The 17,798-nt window shown below is 38.8% G+C and overlaps 2 protein-coding genes across 4 annotated transcripts in view; both read right to left on the bottom strand.

Moving 5' to 3' along the window:
* spef2 (sperm flagellar 2) overlaps positions 1-2,341 on the bottom strand; it is a 50,424-nt gene extending 48,083 nt beyond the window's left edge. For all 3 annotated transcript variants that reach the window (XM_061928849.2, XM_061928850.2, XM_061928851.1), the window contains exon 1: positions 2,175-2,341. In XM_061928849.2, the coding sequence (XP_061784833.1) occupies positions 2,175-2,232 (58 nt within the window). In that variant the 5' untranslated portion in view covers positions 2,233-2,341. The remainder of the gene's footprint in view (positions 1-2,174) is intronic.
* Positions 2,342-3,906: 1,565 nt separating this feature from the next.
* Positions 3,907-17,798, bottom strand: part of lifra (LIF receptor subunit alpha a) — a 52,853-nt gene continuing 38,961 nt past the window's right edge. Inside the window, exons 13-18 of the mRNA XM_061928892.2 lie at positions 14,192-14,284; positions 13,894-14,043; positions 13,666-13,803; positions 13,486-13,579; positions 13,341-13,407; positions 3,907-9,596 (exon numbers count right to left, since the gene is read on the bottom strand). Coding sequence (XP_061784876.1) covers positions 8,919-9,596; positions 13,341-13,407; positions 13,486-13,579; positions 13,666-13,803; positions 13,894-14,043; positions 14,192-14,284 — 1,220 coding nt within the window. The 3' untranslated portion in view covers positions 3,907-8,918. The remainder of the gene's footprint in view (positions 9,597-13,340; positions 13,408-13,485; positions 13,580-13,665; positions 13,804-13,893; positions 14,044-14,191; positions 14,285-17,798) is intronic.

The raw sequence follows: 17,798 nt of genomic DNA, 5'->3' as shown, positions 1-17,798 counted from the left end.
ACACCTGCAGTCTGCAGGTGTACCTAATGTTGTGGCCTAGCAGTCATTCATAACTCCTCCAACACGAACATTATTGTTTTTGCACTTTTTGGCTTCTTATGAAATAACTTTTTTAAATAGATTCAATCTTGCACGTGGAAAGTTTAAGTGTGGGCTTTAGTTGATATAACAATTCTACGGCGGGGGTGCAGGAGGCGGGGCTACTGGAGCCTCAGCCAGTGCGTCTTTTTGCAGCCGTTTTATGATCGCTCAGCACAAGAAATATGTTACACACATACAGTTGTTGACAAAATACACTGTACATTATATACCTCAGCTAACTAAACTATGGAAATGTATAATATAGTTCATATAGCAATACAGTCTCACTGCACAGCAGGCCATCAGTAAGCCGAGTCCGGAATCCATGTTGCGGCACTGAGTGACGTGCCTCAACTGGCTGCTGACTCACCGCAAGTCTCTTCTCAGTATTTGAACGGCAAATGTGAAAATTCAGCGATTTTGAATAAAAATAATCTAAAACTGGTGAAGTTAAATGGAAAATAACTTTATAGTATAATCACTGGATACATATAACAATTTAATTTTTTTTTTTTCTTTTTACTTTTTTTTTCTACCTGCCTCTAGTGACTGCACGTCACTGAACCAAGGTAATCAAAAAGGTCAACCAATGAACAACATTTCTCTACAGAATCTCCTCTCTGGTCAACCAGATTCTAGCAGGAACTCTCATTCAACCCTTTTTCGATTACGCATGCCTGGTACCCCAGCACCTCCAAAACCCTCAAATCTGGACTCCAAACATCCCAGAACAAGCTAGTCAGATTACTTCTAGACCTCCACCCCAGATCACACCTCACTCCTACCCACTTCTCCAAAGTGGGCTGGCTCAGGGTGGAGTACAGAGTAAAACAACTTGCACTGAGCCTAGTCTATAAAATCCGCTACACCTCCCTGATACCGAAGTACATGTCAAACTACTTCCTTAACGTAAATGACCGCCATAACCACAACACCAGGGGGAGCTCCACTAACCACGTTACACCCAGATTCCGATCTAACAAAGGTCTTAACTCATTCTCTTTCTATGCCACATCAATATGGAATGCACTACCAACAGGTGTAAAAGAAAGGGCATCTCTATCCTCCTTCAAAACCGCACTAAAAGAACACCTCCAGGCAACTTCAACCCTAAGCTAACACCCTCCCTTCCACATCATATCTCTTCGGATTGTAAATAATCAAATGTAAATAATCAAATGTAGACACTTTTTCTTATAGTTTCTGATCTCTCACTCTGTGTCCACTACTTGCTGTACATATCCTACCAAGTCAGTCCTACACTGTTTCAATATCCATTTCTCTGTTCTCAATTGTTGATGACTGAAGTGTTGATACCAACCAAACCTAACCTCCCTCCCCCTCCATACCCCACACCCCGGATAGTAAATAATGTAAATAATTCAATGTATATACTCTGATGATTATCTTGTGTGATGGCTGTATTATGATGATAGTACCGTATATATCTGTATCATGAATCAATTTAAGTGGACCCCTACTTAAACAAGTTGAAAAACTTATTGGGGTGTTACCTACCATTTAGTGGTCAATTGTACGGAATATGCACTTCACTGTGCAATCTACTAATAAAAGTTTCAATCAATCAATAAAAAAAAAAAAGCACACATTCACATCTACGGACAATTTAGTGTAAAAACATATTTTTTTGGACTAATTACAAAGAGTGTATGCCTCTAAATATTCACATAACAACGAATAGCAGTCTGGACAAGGGTGCCTCTGATTTGCATATTTGATTTTTTGTTTTACTTGTTTTGTTTTTCATCAATTAATTAATCCAATAAATTAATTAAATTAATGGTATAATTTTTTTTTACCAAACGTGTCTTAAAAATATATCTGTATTAAAAAATATCAAACATTGTAATGTTTTCTTGTCATTTTGACACTTTTGCTAGTCTTTTGATCCGATAATGTCACAGGTTTAAATAAGTAAAATAACTCAAGATATGCAAATGTATACTTTTTTTTTAAATGAATGCTAAGATATTATGGTTGATGTCCTTTAACGTAGCATTCCAGATGTTAGCATTGCAAAATTGCTGCGTCATTGAGTTAGCATTAAAATAGAATATTTCAGTCCCACATACCGACAACTTTCGACAGCCGAATCTCCTCGTTGAGCCACTTGCACAATAAATCCGACATATTTGTTGTCTTTAATCCAACAACTGTACCATTACTGCTACTTTTCGAACGTCACCTTCAGCCCTCGTCTGTAATGCCACTTACGTCATCTGAGGTGGTCAGGTGGGATAAACAAACGTTTTCAGGCGGGTCTCCATGACAACCGCTATGTGCCACTGCTTCACAGATTCGTCACGACGTGGTCCAACCAGGTGGAAAAACACAGCAGCTGCATGTGCTTTAAGTATTACAATCATCCTGTGTCTAAATGTATTTTAACCGAATAAAGAATTAACAAACCATTCAAAATTAAACAGGTGAAGGAAATTCTGGACCTTGCTGTCGCCATGGCAACGTAATTGAAAAAAAAAAAAAAGTTCCAACTCTAGTTAAACCATTACTTTGTGCTACTGATTCGCAGATTCGTCACGACGTGGTTCAACACGGTGAATAACCACAGCAGCTGAATACTTTTGAATTATTACAATCCTCTGATGACTACATTTAATTTCGCCGAATAAAAAAATAATAAACAATTAAAATCAAACAGGTGAAGAAAGGTCTAGACGTTGTCGCCACGGCAACGTGGCAACGGGGTTTTCGCTATCTATGTGCTCAAAAAGAGGGCGCCAGTGGGAGGAGGCGTGGCCACCTGTTCCTGGATCAGTTTACTACCTTCGTAGTGCGTATGATGCTTATAGCGGGACAAACATTGGAGACTGATCCAAAATCTGTTTCTATTTGCGGCTCATAAAGGTCAACAGGGACATATATTATTTTTAGTACCGGTAACTCTTTTGCAGCGGTCCTCCACGAATACATGTGTGAATAAAATGTTACTCACTTTTACACATTTGGAATTAGAATCGTAGATTGCAGTGATATATATGGCTATGATTATGATTAATTTGCTTCAAATATGTTTAACAAAGTTACATTAAGGAATATCATACATGTGCACAATTTAACATATCTAAAAATAGGAAGTAGCAGAGATTATTTTTGATCCTACTTCTTTTCTGTGTATTTTACTGATAATTCATTCATACCATTAGTTTTAGATGTTTACATTAAGTTCACTCCCTGAGTGAAAGAAAGCAAGGTGTTGGAAAAAATGTATACATCTCAACAGAAATAAAAAAAAAAAAGCAAATTGAGACTAAATACACATACTGGTCTGAATATTTTTACTTAACTGAGTCACTCTGTAAACTTCATAATTGATCCCAGTGGTTGCTTTATTATAATAATAAAAAAATGTACTTTTCAATGCATACGCATTCAAAATTCCATCTTCATCCATCCATCTTCCTCCGCTTATCCGAGGTCGGGTCGCGGGGGCAGCAGCCTAAGCAGGGAAGCCCAGACTTCCCTCTCCCCAGCCACTTCGTCCAGCTCTTCCTGTGGGACCCCGAGGCGTTCCCAGGCCAGCCGGGAGACATAGTCTTCCCAACGTGTCCTGGGTCTTCCCCGCGGCCTCCTACCGGTCGGACGTGCCCTAAACACCTCCCTAGGGAGGCTTTCGGGTGGCATCCTGACCAGATGCCCGAACCACCTCATCTGGCTCCTCTCGATGTGGAGGAGCAGCAGCTTTACTTTGAGCTCCTCCCGGATGATTCAAAATTCAAATTGAAAAATCAAAATTCATGACAATGAAGGCTAAAAAAAACAGAGGGAATAACACAAACACGTGGCCACACAAATTAGTTTTTATTGTTTACATCAGTAATATTTCGGTTAGTTATTAGTGTTAACATTAAGCATTGTTTCAGAAGAAACACACATCCTCGTTCATTAGGAATGACGACTATGATACAAGAATGACTAATCTATGCAATATCGTAAGCATTTAAAGCATTTATTGGCGCACATTTAGTCATAGTCATGCACTGCATTAGTTAGTTAGTTTTAAAGCTTCGAAAAATACAAGGGATAAGGTTTTTGCAGCATGCGTTTACAAATCAGGGAGTGTGTGTGTGTGTCTGTGCATACCCTGATATATGAACGTCACAATGCTGTGATAGCGGCCAAAATAAACCATCATCGGAAGACAAGATCACAATATTTTCAACCATCAATGCAAACATTTCGATTCTTCGGGAAGTTGACAAGTCACCAGTAAGTCTGTTAGTTGAACAATATCATTTCCTGTGTCAGCAAAGTTTCGTACAGAGCGATATCTGTAAACACAAATGGACATAAACTCTAGAAACACACCCTACCTGGATTTAAAAATGGAAAAACAAACGTTTGGGCATGTTTAAATCCTTAAAAATATATCCAGTCTTTCACGTTTTTTAAAAAGTGTGACCTCCCTTCCAAGAATATAATACAGCATAGGCCTCCCAAATTTGACGAAAAAATTATTGTATGCAGCACTCTTCACTGTCAGAACTAAAAAAATATTCATTTTGCCTTTAACCATAAGCGAAGTTAGCTTAGCAGATTTAAAAACCTCTATTTCATAAGATCTCTTACTGGCTTGACCATCCACTGTATCTTTTGGATTAAATCCAGTCAATCAACATTTCTTGCAAAACAAAAACAGCATTGCTCAGAGGAGGAGAAGGGGGTTATTGTCTCAGTAGTCAAAAAAGGACTGCCTGAAAAGTCCACCAGCATTGTCATCATCCAGTTCCATCCACGTTTTTGTAGTCACAGTAGTTGTACTTAAAGCTTGTCTGCTGAAGGCACTGAGAAACACAAGTATGAAGTCACAAGGACTTCTAAAATTATGTAAAAACTCCAAATATATGCACTAATGCAGTGATTCCCAAACTGTGGCACGCCAAAGAATCACTTCATTAAATATTCCAACACAGAGTTACTGTTCAAATTGTGTGTAATGTTACAGTTGCCAAACATATTGAATATGCATACAAAACCTCTACCTTGTTTTAATGAACATTTAGGCCTACTATGCTACTGTATTTTAATGTTGGTACTTGGAGAGCCAAGTGTTTTCTGAGGTGGTACTTGGTGAAAAAAGTTTAGGAACCACTGCACTGATGCAATTGAATAATAATCAAAGTGTAACAACATTCCTGGATCCTTATGGGGGGAATATAGAGATGCCAAAAAAAGATTGCATAATTGGTAGTGTCTATATCTTCATAAATGTATGTTCTGTTCTTTGTGGGACAGTCTTCCCCCCCCACAGTGAACATTTAAGAGGCAAGGCAGTGTGGGAAAGGTGACTAATGGAAGCATTTACAATTGTACATTAACAGGTAACATTGAACATGTGACATGAATTTAAAAAAAAATGACTGGCCTGTAAAATATGTACATGGAAACTAAAGATTAAAGATAAAAGAAAAATGTAAACATTTCAAATTAACATGATTTGTTCAGTACATGGGTTCATGTTCTAGCTTATATCATCAGTGTCATCATCATCCAGACAATTCCAGAGCATAAAATATATCACCTCTTGATCGCGTGTAAAATAATGACTCATTACAAAGTGCATCGGATCGCAACAATAGCTCATCCAGGGAGAGCCACTCAAAGACAACAAACAAGACATTACAAAAAAATAAAAATAAAAACTTTCCTTTGTAGTGTTTATCTGGAAATATTTTTGATTTGAAATGCTCTTACTTTCAGTTTCATTAGCGTATTCTTATTCACATCACAAAGAGTAGCAGAAAACCAAATACAAACTAAAAAGCTGCACCATTGAAAGACAACATTGCGCCAGTGCTAAATGCCCACAAAGCCACCAGATTTCCTCATATAGTGGCCTCCCTGCTGACAAATGCCGTGACTCAGTTAATCGTCAGGGTAAATTAACACCTCATTATGAATAGACACTTACTTTATAACACCAAAAAAAATTACAGTGATTACTTATGTCTGATACCGTTTTGTGCCACATTCACCACAACACACACCGCCTGCACAGCAGTTGTGGCATCTGTAAAGCTGAATTTTACAGTGAAGTTTAAAGAGCAATTAACTAGGGCTTGGATAGAAAGTGAGTAGTGTCTACCATCAATAAAATATATGATATTTAATATTGATAAATGATTAAACATCATTATTTTATGTATTAACCCCAAAAGATGACTGGTACTCTGGGGTTGGATAAAGAAATGTTCTTGGCCACTATATGAGAAAATACAGTATGGGCCTGATCTACTAAAGATTTGCGTGTATTAAAACACGTGCAAACTTGATAGTGCACACAAAACTGACCTAGTAAGCTTGTGTGCAGAGGATTGCATCGCTTAAGTGAGCAAAATAGGGAGCGCAATCCATTTAGCTTGTCTGTCTATTTGTACAGTATATGCAGAATATATGCTGATCTGAGCATAAGAACGGCCACAATACTTGGAGGAGAAAACGCAAATATAATTATTTAGCATATGCAATGTGATTTATCAAGACTAAAACTGTTCTGCAGGACCGGTCTTTATTTAGCCTGTCTGAATGTGCGTGCACACTGGCGGTTGAGCAGAAATAGCTGTGAGAAAGGAGGCGCTGCAGCTCCGCCGTATGTAGGCATGTCATCATTTATGGATTATCAAAAATGAAAATATTAGACTTATTGTCTATTCAGCAATATCATTTTATAATTTTATAGCTGTTGGATGGCTAAAAAGGGCCCTATTATGCAAAACCAACTTTTCTTATCTATTGGTACCTGCTGTGGTCTATTTGGGATCTCTAAAGTCCTGAAAATTTGAAATCAAACTGTGGAAGCATTGCGGGGATATTTATAAAATAATATTGCCTTCTTTCTTTACTACTTCCGACAAACGAGCTGTTTGGCGTTTGCTCCTATTGTGATGTTTTAGCAGTGTGTGACATCCGCTGCCTTGCGTGTTTCCGCCATTGTGGTCCACGCTGTAGTCAATAAGTTATTTATTTTTCTCTGTCCTGTTGTGAGGCAGACTGGCTCGCGCAAGTACATACATCCTCCGCTGTTGCCATTTCCAATAGAAAGTAGGGTATAGTTTTAACTTATACCTGTCAGTACAAGCAATATGGAAGCGCTAAAAACTACAACAAAGTGAGCATGGGGAAAATCAGTCGAAGTGGAAGCACGTAAATAAGACCACCCACAAAACGGCACAGTCTGAAGAGACGGTCTGTAAGGAGCTTTAAGACGGTCTATAAAACATCATCTGTGCTACATTTTGACCAAAGAACCACCACTAAATGTTATGTAGACCACAAGGAGGTGTTTTAAATCTAGAAAAAAGTCATAATACGACCTCTTTAAGGCATACTTGCCAACCTTGAGACCTCCGAATTCGGTGGGTGGGGCAATGGGAGGTGGGGGGTTGGGGTGTAGCGGGGGGTGTATATATTTTCAAGTATTTCTTAATCCGTTCATGAATGAGTATATCCGTTCGGCCACCGTGTTCAATGGAGAAGTCTGATCTACAAAATTTGCGGGCAGCATACCCCTTCCCCTTCGAGCTGTCCTGGATGAACTGAAATTATTTTTTCCAATCATTTTGGAACTTGCAAGCGTACTTCCTCTTCTCACTCGTTATCGCCATGTCTCTTCTTCGTTCTTCTGCTTCGTGTCTGTTATGTTTTTGGACATTACTACTTGCCGTGAATTGATTTACGTGGACCCCGACTTAAACAAGTTGAAAAACTTATTCGGGTGTTACCATTTAGTGGTCAATTGTACGGAATATGTACTGAACGGTGCAATCTACTAATAAAAGTTTCAATCAATCAAAAAAACTTAGTTTTGAAGCAATGCATGATGGGAATCCGGATGTTGTGTGTCAGTGCCGGCTGGAATAAAAACATGCTGAGAAATAGCTCCGTGCCTGCCTACTTTATGGGTTATAGATAAACCTATGGATAAAGGAGACATATATAATAGTCTCCTTTTCAGGTGAGAGAGGATGCTAAAGGCAGTGCCTTTAAGGCACGCCCCCAATATTGTTGTCGGGAGAAATTCCGGAGAATGGTTGCCCCGGGAGATTTTCGGGAGGGGCAACTGAAATTCGTGAGTCTCCCGGGAAAATCGGGAGGGTTGGCAAGTATGCTTTAAGGGGCTGATTAAAACAAATTTAATGGATGTGTTTTGGTTGGCATTTTTTTAGTGACCTTTGTTTTTTTTCATTTATATGAAAACAACTTTTTGCCATATAAATCTACTTGCGTCTGTAACATTCCAGTGCACGCTCGCATTTAGTGCCAGCCTCTCCCATGAGCGCACCTTCAGCGCACTAAAAAAGTGCGTTTCATTGTAGATCGCACAGCAGGACTGCTTCTAAAACGCCAGGAAAATGTGGCACATAGTGGTCTGCTACATGTTTTATAACATAGCAAAATTCGACCGGTAGCATGATAACATGAATGTGCACTAAATGAGTGTCTCCATGGTGAAAGCTTTGTAGTACGCGCAAAAACCTCCTTTAAATAAGACGGTTTGCACCACTTTTCAATCGCATACGAAGTCTTACTAGATCACACGCAACACGCCCACTAATAGTACATGCAATTTTAGAATTTGCACAAGCTGTTTTGCGCGTGGTATTTGGATCTTAGCAGATCAGGCCCTGTGTGTTCATATTATATACCTGTGGTCACAGTGCAAACTGCTACATCCAAATGGAAATTATATTTTGTCCTGTGAAGCTTGTTTGCTGCATTTCACTGGTAATGAATGTAAAAGTGTTAGCTCAACCTGTTGCAGCTACCAATGAGAGGATATCATGGTTTTGTGGAGAATATCATGGTTTTGTGGAGGTCAGCAGGTTGGTGAACCAGCTTGTCGCAGAAGACGACTGTTGATGTTTCTCCTCTCGGTGCTCCTCTGACTCGTCATCAGGGAGGAGAAACTGGGTGGAAGCCACAGAGGTGGGCGACCCCAAGTTAGGTGCCAGGCATTCCCGTTCCCCAGACTCCACAGGTGAGTCCAAATGCCAGGAGCTCTGGGGTTTGTAGCCCCCAGAGCTGGCAGTTTGGGGCTCATGGGGAGAATGCGTCAGAAGTGCTTCGTCGCTTGATGCTGTTGTTTGCGTCTGAGGGCGGTAACCATCTCCACCCATAGACATTTCGACCTGGTGCCCTTCGGAGGCGCACTGATGGTCCGTCGGGAAAACCAAAGATGACGCTGAAGTCTGGATCCCTGTGTAAGTTACATCAGTGTTCCCCGAGTCCAGTGAAGACCCAGAAGAATCAGAGGAGTCCGGGAAACGTGGCCTTATGGGACGTTCATCAATCATCTGGTTGTAGTAGCGTAATGAAGTGGGCTCATCTGTGTCCACCGGCTCGTCTCGTATCATCTGCTCCTCTTCCTCCTCGTCCTCTTCTGGAATGCCGACAAGCACTTCTTTCATTGAGTTGAATTCTGGCTTTTCCTCGACATGGATCATATTGTGGGGAGATGACGTCACATCCAGTGGTCCCTGTCAGGCCATGGACAGTGAGCAAACACCTCAATAAGTAACAGTCAAACATTATCAAGTTACTTTATCAAAGAAGACGTAATACGCATTTTATAGTTCCTAGTCGTCTTAACAACATGGCAGTATCATCATGCTTTGTTTAAAATACCCCAAAGATCAAGAATTACAGCACACCTAAAACAACCTTGAAACAGCTCTGTTCAGAGCAGCCAGTTTTGGTAAATTAGCCCTACTGTCATGTCACATTCGGGCTACAATCTTAATGGCTTGTTCATTTCATTCATTCATTTCATTTATTTATTTATTTCAGGCAATGACATAAAAAAGTACAAAGTTGACAACACATAATAATACAAATTAATATAGTGAAAAAGGTAATGTATAGTATGTAACGTATTGTTTAAAGACAATTTCTGACCATATGCAGCAAACCTTAAAGAAATACTTGTGTAATTTCACACATGATGGGTGGGCAGAGACCCAACGATGTACATATTCGTAATTGACAAGTCAGTTTCCCATATTATTTCTCCTTTAGGAACACCTGCAAAATGTAATGAGCGTCGAAGAGCTGTATCACAAATTCTGCTTAAACACATAAACAAGGTAGTTTTTTTGCCAATTATTGTAGTTTGCAGTGGTGGACAATCATCATAATGAGAGCTGTTTTCTAGTAGTTTGCATACCCCATTTAGGAACAGGCGAGGGGTATTACAAAAGTTCTCATAGTGATGCAATGCAATTTTACACCAATTCAAACTACAACCAAAAAAATCTAAATCAAAACTTTACTGTACTTTATTTAGGGATAAGTAGAGTACCTTTCACATTTGAATCGATACAGTACCAATTCCCGGTAGCTAGGAATCAGTACCAATTTTCGGTACTTTTGTGTGTGTTTAAACGTGTTGACGAATGTTATTACCGTATTTTTCGGACTATAAGTCGCAGTTTTTTTCATAGTTTGGCCGGGGGTGCGACTTATACTCAGGAGCGACTTATGTGTGAAATTATTAACACAATACCGTAAAATATCAAATAATATTATTTAGCTCATTCACGTAAGAGACTAGACGTATAAGATTTAATGGGATTTAGCGATTAGGGGTGACAGATTGTTTGGTAAACGTATAGCATGTTCTATATGTTATAGTTATTTGAATGACTCTTACCATAATATGTTACGTTAACATACCAGGCACGTTCTCAGTTGGTTATTTATGCCTCATATAACGTACACTTATTCAGCCTGTTGTTCACTATTCTTTATTTATTTTAAATTGCCTTTCAAATGTCTATTCTTGGTGTTGGGTTATATCAAATAAATTTCCCCAAAAAATGCGACTTATACTCCAGTGCGACTTATACAGTATATGTTTTTTTCCTTCTTTATTATGCATTTTCGGCCGGTGCGACTTATACTCCGTAGCGACTTATACTCCGAAAAATACGGTACTTAAAAATAAATCTAAATTATTTTTCATTTAACACTGTGCTGTGCTGTGCTGTCCAGTTGCTTTCTTGTTGTCTTACACTTCTGTGTCTCATTTGCAAGTACCGTACTGTATTGCACTGTATTAAATAGTAGACTTTGGATGCAGTTGCAATTCCAAGATGTTAGATGGCAGTAGTGTATAGAAGTAGTAATGTGCCAGTTTCTTTGTTTTTGTTGAGTCCTGAAAACGGTTTATACTGTAAATATTGTATTTGTTACACACCAGCTGTTTGATCGTTACTTGTATTTAGTTGTAAGTTTGGTTAACAAATTTGGAGGTGTTGAAATGGCCATGTAAAATCACTAATACCAATCTTTAGCATGTCTATGGCATTTCCAATGTAAATTAGCATCAAGAATGTTGAGCCTTACTATACTCTTGAGCGCCTTCTTCTTGCTTTGTTGGTATGGTAAATTGTAACATTACCTAGCGGCAGTCTTGCTGAGTCCACTCAGATCCCTGGCCAAGTGCATTGCAACCAGACGTGACGTCACGTACAACAAAGGTATTGAAATAAAGCGCCGTTTGATTTTACGTGAATCGGTACCTGGTAGTACCGATAGACGTCAGTCAGTACCATTAAAAGTACAAACCCCGTTTCCATATGAGTTGGGAAATTGTGTTAGATATAAATATAAACGGAATACAATGATTTGCAAATCCTTTTCAACCCATATTCAGTTGAATGCACTACAAAGACAAGATATTTGATGTTCAAACTCATAAACTTTATTATTTTTTTGCAAATAATAATTAATTTTGAATTTCATGGCTGCAACACGTGCCAAAGTAGTTGGGAAAGGGCATGTTCACCACTGTGTTACATGGCCTTTCCTTTTAACAACACTCAGTAAACGTTTGGGAACTGAGGAGACACATTTTTTAAGCTTCTCAGGTGGAATTCTTTCCCATTCTTGCTTGATGTACAGCTTAAGTTGTTCAACAGTTCGGGGGTCTCCTTTGTGGTATTTTAGGCCTCCTAATGCGCCACACATTTTCAATGGGAGACAGGTCTGGACTACAGGCAGGCCAGTCTAGTACCCGCACTCTTTTACTATGAAGCCACATTGATGTAACACATGTCTTGGCATTGTCTTGCTGAAATAAGCAGGGGTGTCCATGGTAATGTTGCTTGGATGGCAACATATGTTGCTCCAAAACCTGTATGTACCTTTCAGCATTAATGGCGCCTTCACAGATGTGTAAATTACCCATGTCTTGGGCACTAATACACCCCCATACCATCACAGATGCTGGCTTTTCAACTTTGCGCCTATAACAATCCGGATGGTTCTTTTGCTCTTTGGTCCAGAGGACACGACGTCCACAGCTTCCAAAAACAATTTGAAATGTGGACTCGTCAGACCACAGAACACTTTTCCACTTTGTATCAGTCCATCTTAGATAAGCTCAGGCCCAGTGAAGCCGACGGCGTTTCTGGGTGTTGTTGATAAACGTTTTTTGCCTTGCATAGGAGAGTTTTAACTTGCACTTACAGATGTAGCGACCAACTGTAGTTACTGACAGTGGGTTTCTGAAGTGTTCCTGAGCCCATGTGGTGATATCCTTTACACACTGATGTAGCTTGTTGATGCAGTACAGCCTGAGGGATCGAAGGTCACAGGCTTAGCTGCTTACGTGCAGTGATTTCTCCAGATTCTCTGAACCTTTTGATGATATTACGGACCGTAGATGGTGAAATCCCTAAATTCCTTGCAATAGCTGGTTGAGAAAGGTTTTTCTTAAACTGTTTAACAATTTGCTCACGCATTTGTTGACAAAGTGGTGATCCTTGCCCCATCCTTGTTTGTGAATGACTGAGCATTTCATGGAATCTACTTTTGTACCCAATCATGGCTGTTCCCAATTTGCCTGTTCACCTGCGGGATGTTCCAAATAAGTGTTTGATGAGCATTCCTCAACTTTATCAGTATTTATTACCACCTTTCCCAACTTCTTTGTCACGTGTTGCTGGCATCAAATTCTAAAGTTAATGATTATTTGCAAAAAAAAAAAAAAGTTTATCAGTTTGAACATCAAATATGTTGTCTTTGTAGCATATTCAACTGAATATGGGTTGAAAATGATTTGCAAATCGTTGTTTTCCGTTTATATTTACGTCTAACACAATTTCCCAACTCATATGGAAACGGGGTTTGTACCAAATTTGGTAGCCATCCCTAACTATCTATTTAAGTTGTACCTATAGACCTAATATTGTAGTCATACATATCAAACAGAGACATACTTGTGTTCTGGTCCAGTCATCGTTCAGTTTAGGCTGAGGGATGTCCGGATAGAATGCTGTCTTTACCCTGAAGACAACAAAATGCACAGTATATAATACTATTGTAGCACCATCTTCAAAGACATAACTATTAACAATCACTTACCATTTACGTTTCTTATAGCAAAGAACAGTGACAATGGCTAACAATAACATTGAGAGACCCAGAGAGGCCAGTATTTCCAGGATGAGCCAATCAGCTTGATGGAGTAGAAAACATATTACATTATTAGACACATAAGGATGAATAATGGTGCAATAATGTTACAAGTAACAATGCACATACCAAGGGTCTCCACTGTGATGGAGATGGTGGCGCCCGTGTCCTCGCCTGCTGAGGTATATGCTTTGACTGTGAATTTATAGGGGCCCTCCGAGAGACCTTTAATTGTGTGCTTCCTGCTTCCTTGTCCCAATAGATTGGCTGCACAGGGATGAACAGCGCGTGGAAGAAAATATGAAAACCCCACATTTTTCCAGCACTGAAATTCTGTCAGCAGAGATCAATATTCACCTAGTTTCACAAGCTGGGAGTCATTACTCATGTAAACATTATAACCCAGGACGTATCCTCGCCTGCTGACCAGAGGGATGCTTCCCCACGTCAAGATAACATCAGAGTCCTGCTGACTGATTTCTAGTTTGGGGACAGACCTGGACGGGACTTGGGTATGGAAGCAAACATTTTGAAAATCAAAGCACATTGAAAAGGGATGCCAAAAAAAAACATGCATACTTTTATAGGATTGCACTACTTAATGCACTTTGATACAGCACTACAACGAACAATAACAATACAGAAGCTGAATTACCCAGCTCTTGCGTGAAGCCCTGCCAGCGCTGCAGCAGCTCTAATGTGCAGGTGAACAGGGAGATGTTGTACCTCACACCCGGCTGGAAGTTGGCTGAAAACAAAAGATTATCTTTGGTATCGTTTAAATACAACAGCATCATTATGGGCAAAATTAAATACTGTATTGACTGAAATATATTACGACCCCTCCAATACAAAATATATAATCAATATTAAACATAAAATTACAAAATGTACCATATTAATGTTCAACAGTTGCTCGATGACTCTGCTTCATTGATCACCATTATCTTAAAATTAAAGAACTCCTCCTAACCTTTGAAACATTTTTTTTCGTCAACTGATCTTTGCAACTCTAAAGGTCACTGGTGTGTGTGTGTGTGTGTGTGTGTGTGTGTGAGTGACAAGAAGAAAAGCTGACTCGCATGGAAAAAAGTTTTTTGGCTAAATCTCAAGATCCCATATACTGTATATTAGGGATGTCCGATAATGGCTTTTTGCCGATATCCGATATTCCGATATTGTCCAACTCTTTAATTACGGATACCGATATCAACCGATACCGATATCAACCAATATATACAGTCGTGGAATTAACACATTATTATACCTAATTTGGACAACCAGGTATGGTGAAGATAAGGTACTTTTTTTAAATATTAACAAAATAAAATAAGATAAATAAATTAAAAACATTTTCTTGAATAAAAAAGAAAGTAAAACAATATAAAAACAGTTACATAGAAACTAGTAATTAATGAAAATGAGTAAAATTAACTGTTAAAGGTTAGTACTATTAGTGGACCAGCAGCACGCACAATCATGTGTGCTTACAGACTGTATCCCTTGCAGACTGTATTGATCTATATCGATATATAATGTAGGAACCAGAATATTAATAACAGAAAGAAACAACCCTTTTGTGTGAATGAGTGTAAATGGGGAAGGGAGGTTTTTTGGGTTGGTGCACTAATTGTAAGTGTATCTTGTGTTTTTTTTATGTTGATTTAATAAAAAAAAAAAAAAATACTAATAAAATAAAATAAAATTCGATACCGATAATAAAAAAAACGATACCGATAATTTCCGATATTACATTTTACCGCATTTATCTGCTCCACATCTCTACTGTATATATATAAGTAGGGATGGTTACCTTTCACATTTGAACCGATACATTACAAATTCCCGGTTGTTTACCGGGAGATCGATAACGGCACTCCACGGTACCAATTTTTGGTACTTTTGTGCATGTTAATAGATAGGGGGTAAAGATTGATCAATATATTAATTTATATTCCTAATTTTCAAGTATATCGAGCTGTGCTCAGCAAGTTTGCCTTCCCGGATTGTAAATAATGTAAATAATTCAATGTGATTATCTTGTGTGATGACTGTATTATGATGATAGTATATATCTGATAGTATATATCTGTATCATGAATCAATTTAAGTGGACCCCGACTTAAACAAGTTGAAAAATGTATTCGGGTGTTACCATTTAGTGGTCAATTGTACGGAATATGTACTTCACTGTGCAACCTACTAATAAAAGTCTCAATCCACCAATCAATCAATCAATCAAGAGATAGGTATTGAGCCAAGATCAATTTAAAAGGGAATCGATCGATTTTATTGATACTAGAAAAAGGAAAACACTGAATTTAAGAAAGGTAGACTTTATATGAAGTTTAGCACTTAACTATATTTTCTCACCTGTGGCTTCATCCAAACAAACATGGCTGCTGTTGTGTGGGACGTGTGCGCGTGTGGCAGAGTGAACGGGGTCACGCGAAAGCTTGGGTGTCTTGCGTCATAACTTTCAGCAACAGTACCATTGCAAAAGCCACAGCAAAGACAAACAACACAACACAATGATAAAGCCTCAACACAACTTTAAGCCATAAATGACGTGATCGACAAAGCGGAAGTGATAGCGGAACAAGTCACCGCAACGCACCGACTTCCGAAAGTCATTCCACGAGAAAGAAATTAATAGAAGAGATGAATGAAGGAGACTATGGAAATTAGGAAGTGAGGGGCCAACACCATCAACAGGGATGAGGAGGAATACATGCTTCCCCACCCCTGGGACACTGTTCGTCATTCGCTACGCCAGTGCTTCTCAAATATTTTCTGTTACGGCCCCCTTACGAAGAAGAAAATATTTTGCGCCCCCCCCCCCACCATGACTATAAATAGTATAATTTGTCTATAAAATTGTTATAACTATACCTCTGCATAACATTGTAAACTTATCAACATTAAAGGAAACAACACACCGGTCTTTCTTCGTCTCCCACTGTGGTTACAGTGAAGCCAAGTGCTACATTGGCTTCATCATATTCTGGTACGGCAAAAAAAACATGTTCCCCGAGGTCACAAGTACCCCCCCTGGCATCGCGCCACACCCCCACAGGGGGACCCGCCCCACCATTTGAGAAGGACTGCGCTACGCCAAGACGAAGAACAGATACTGTATGGCCGGGTTGGAGAACTTTATTAGCAGTTAAATCTACAGTTAAAATGTTGGTTACTGTAATTTTATGAAAAATTGCTTGACTGTTTAAAATGTGAGCAGAAAATGTTTCCTACTGTTATTTGAAGCTAAAGTGTTGGTTGCACTTTATTTAAATAAGATGTGACCGCATTTGTAATTGTTGTTTACCTGCTTGTTTGTATCCATACTTCATTCATACATATTTCCCTTACAAGAAATAACAGGAATATAGAAAGCTTCACCTGCAGTGTCCAGTATCCAGTATTTATTTCACAGTCACGCTGCTTCATTTGTTTTGCTAAAAAGTTACTGAATCGATTTTAACTCACTGTATTGTTTCGTACCGTATTGTTCGATAAAAATAATATTCTCCCTGAATCGTATCAGCAACCACAAATACCGAATTGAATCATTGTTAAAACTAATCGTTTTACTCCTATTAAGAGATGTTAATTGTATAATCCCTTTTCTACCGCTTATTCCCTTTGGGGTCGCGGGGGGCGCTGGAGCCTATCTCAGCTACAATTGGGCGGAAGGCGGGGTACACCCTGGACAAGTCGTCACCTCATCACAGGGCCAACACAGATAGACAGACAACATTCACACTCACATTCACACACTAGGGCCAATAATTAAAAAAAAAATGTATGTCACATTTTAAAATAAGCTGATTATGATAACACTGCTGTCCATTTGTTCTATCTTGTTTTCTTATTACATTTCTGAGTCTCATTTTGCAAGCATTACAACTAGGGATGTTCGATAATGGCTTTTTTATCGATATACCATATTCCGATATTGTCCAACTCTTAATTACAGATACCGATATCAACCGATACCGATATATACAGTCGTGGAATTAACACATTACTATGCCTAATTTTGATCTGATGCATTAAACAATGTAACAAGGTTTTCCAAAATAAATAAACTCAAGTTATGGAAAAAAATGCCAAAATGGCACTGCCATATTTATTATTGAAGTCACAAAGTGCATTCTTTTTTTTTAACATGCCTCAAAACAATAACATGGTCACTACTGCCTAGTTTCTCTTGTTATATTCTTATTTTACTGTTATATTTTTATTCTCATTGTTGCTTTTTA

The sequence above is a fragment of the Nerophis lumbriciformis genome, linkage group LG33 (assembly GCF_033978685.3).
Source record: "Nerophis lumbriciformis linkage group LG33, RoL_Nlum_v2.1, whole genome shotgun sequence".
Taxonomy (NCBI): Eukaryota; Metazoa; Chordata; class Actinopteri; order Syngnathiformes; family Syngnathidae; genus Nerophis; species Nerophis lumbriciformis.
Note: the sequence above shows the minus strand (reverse complement) of the source record. Positions and strands in the feature narration are given on the sequence as shown.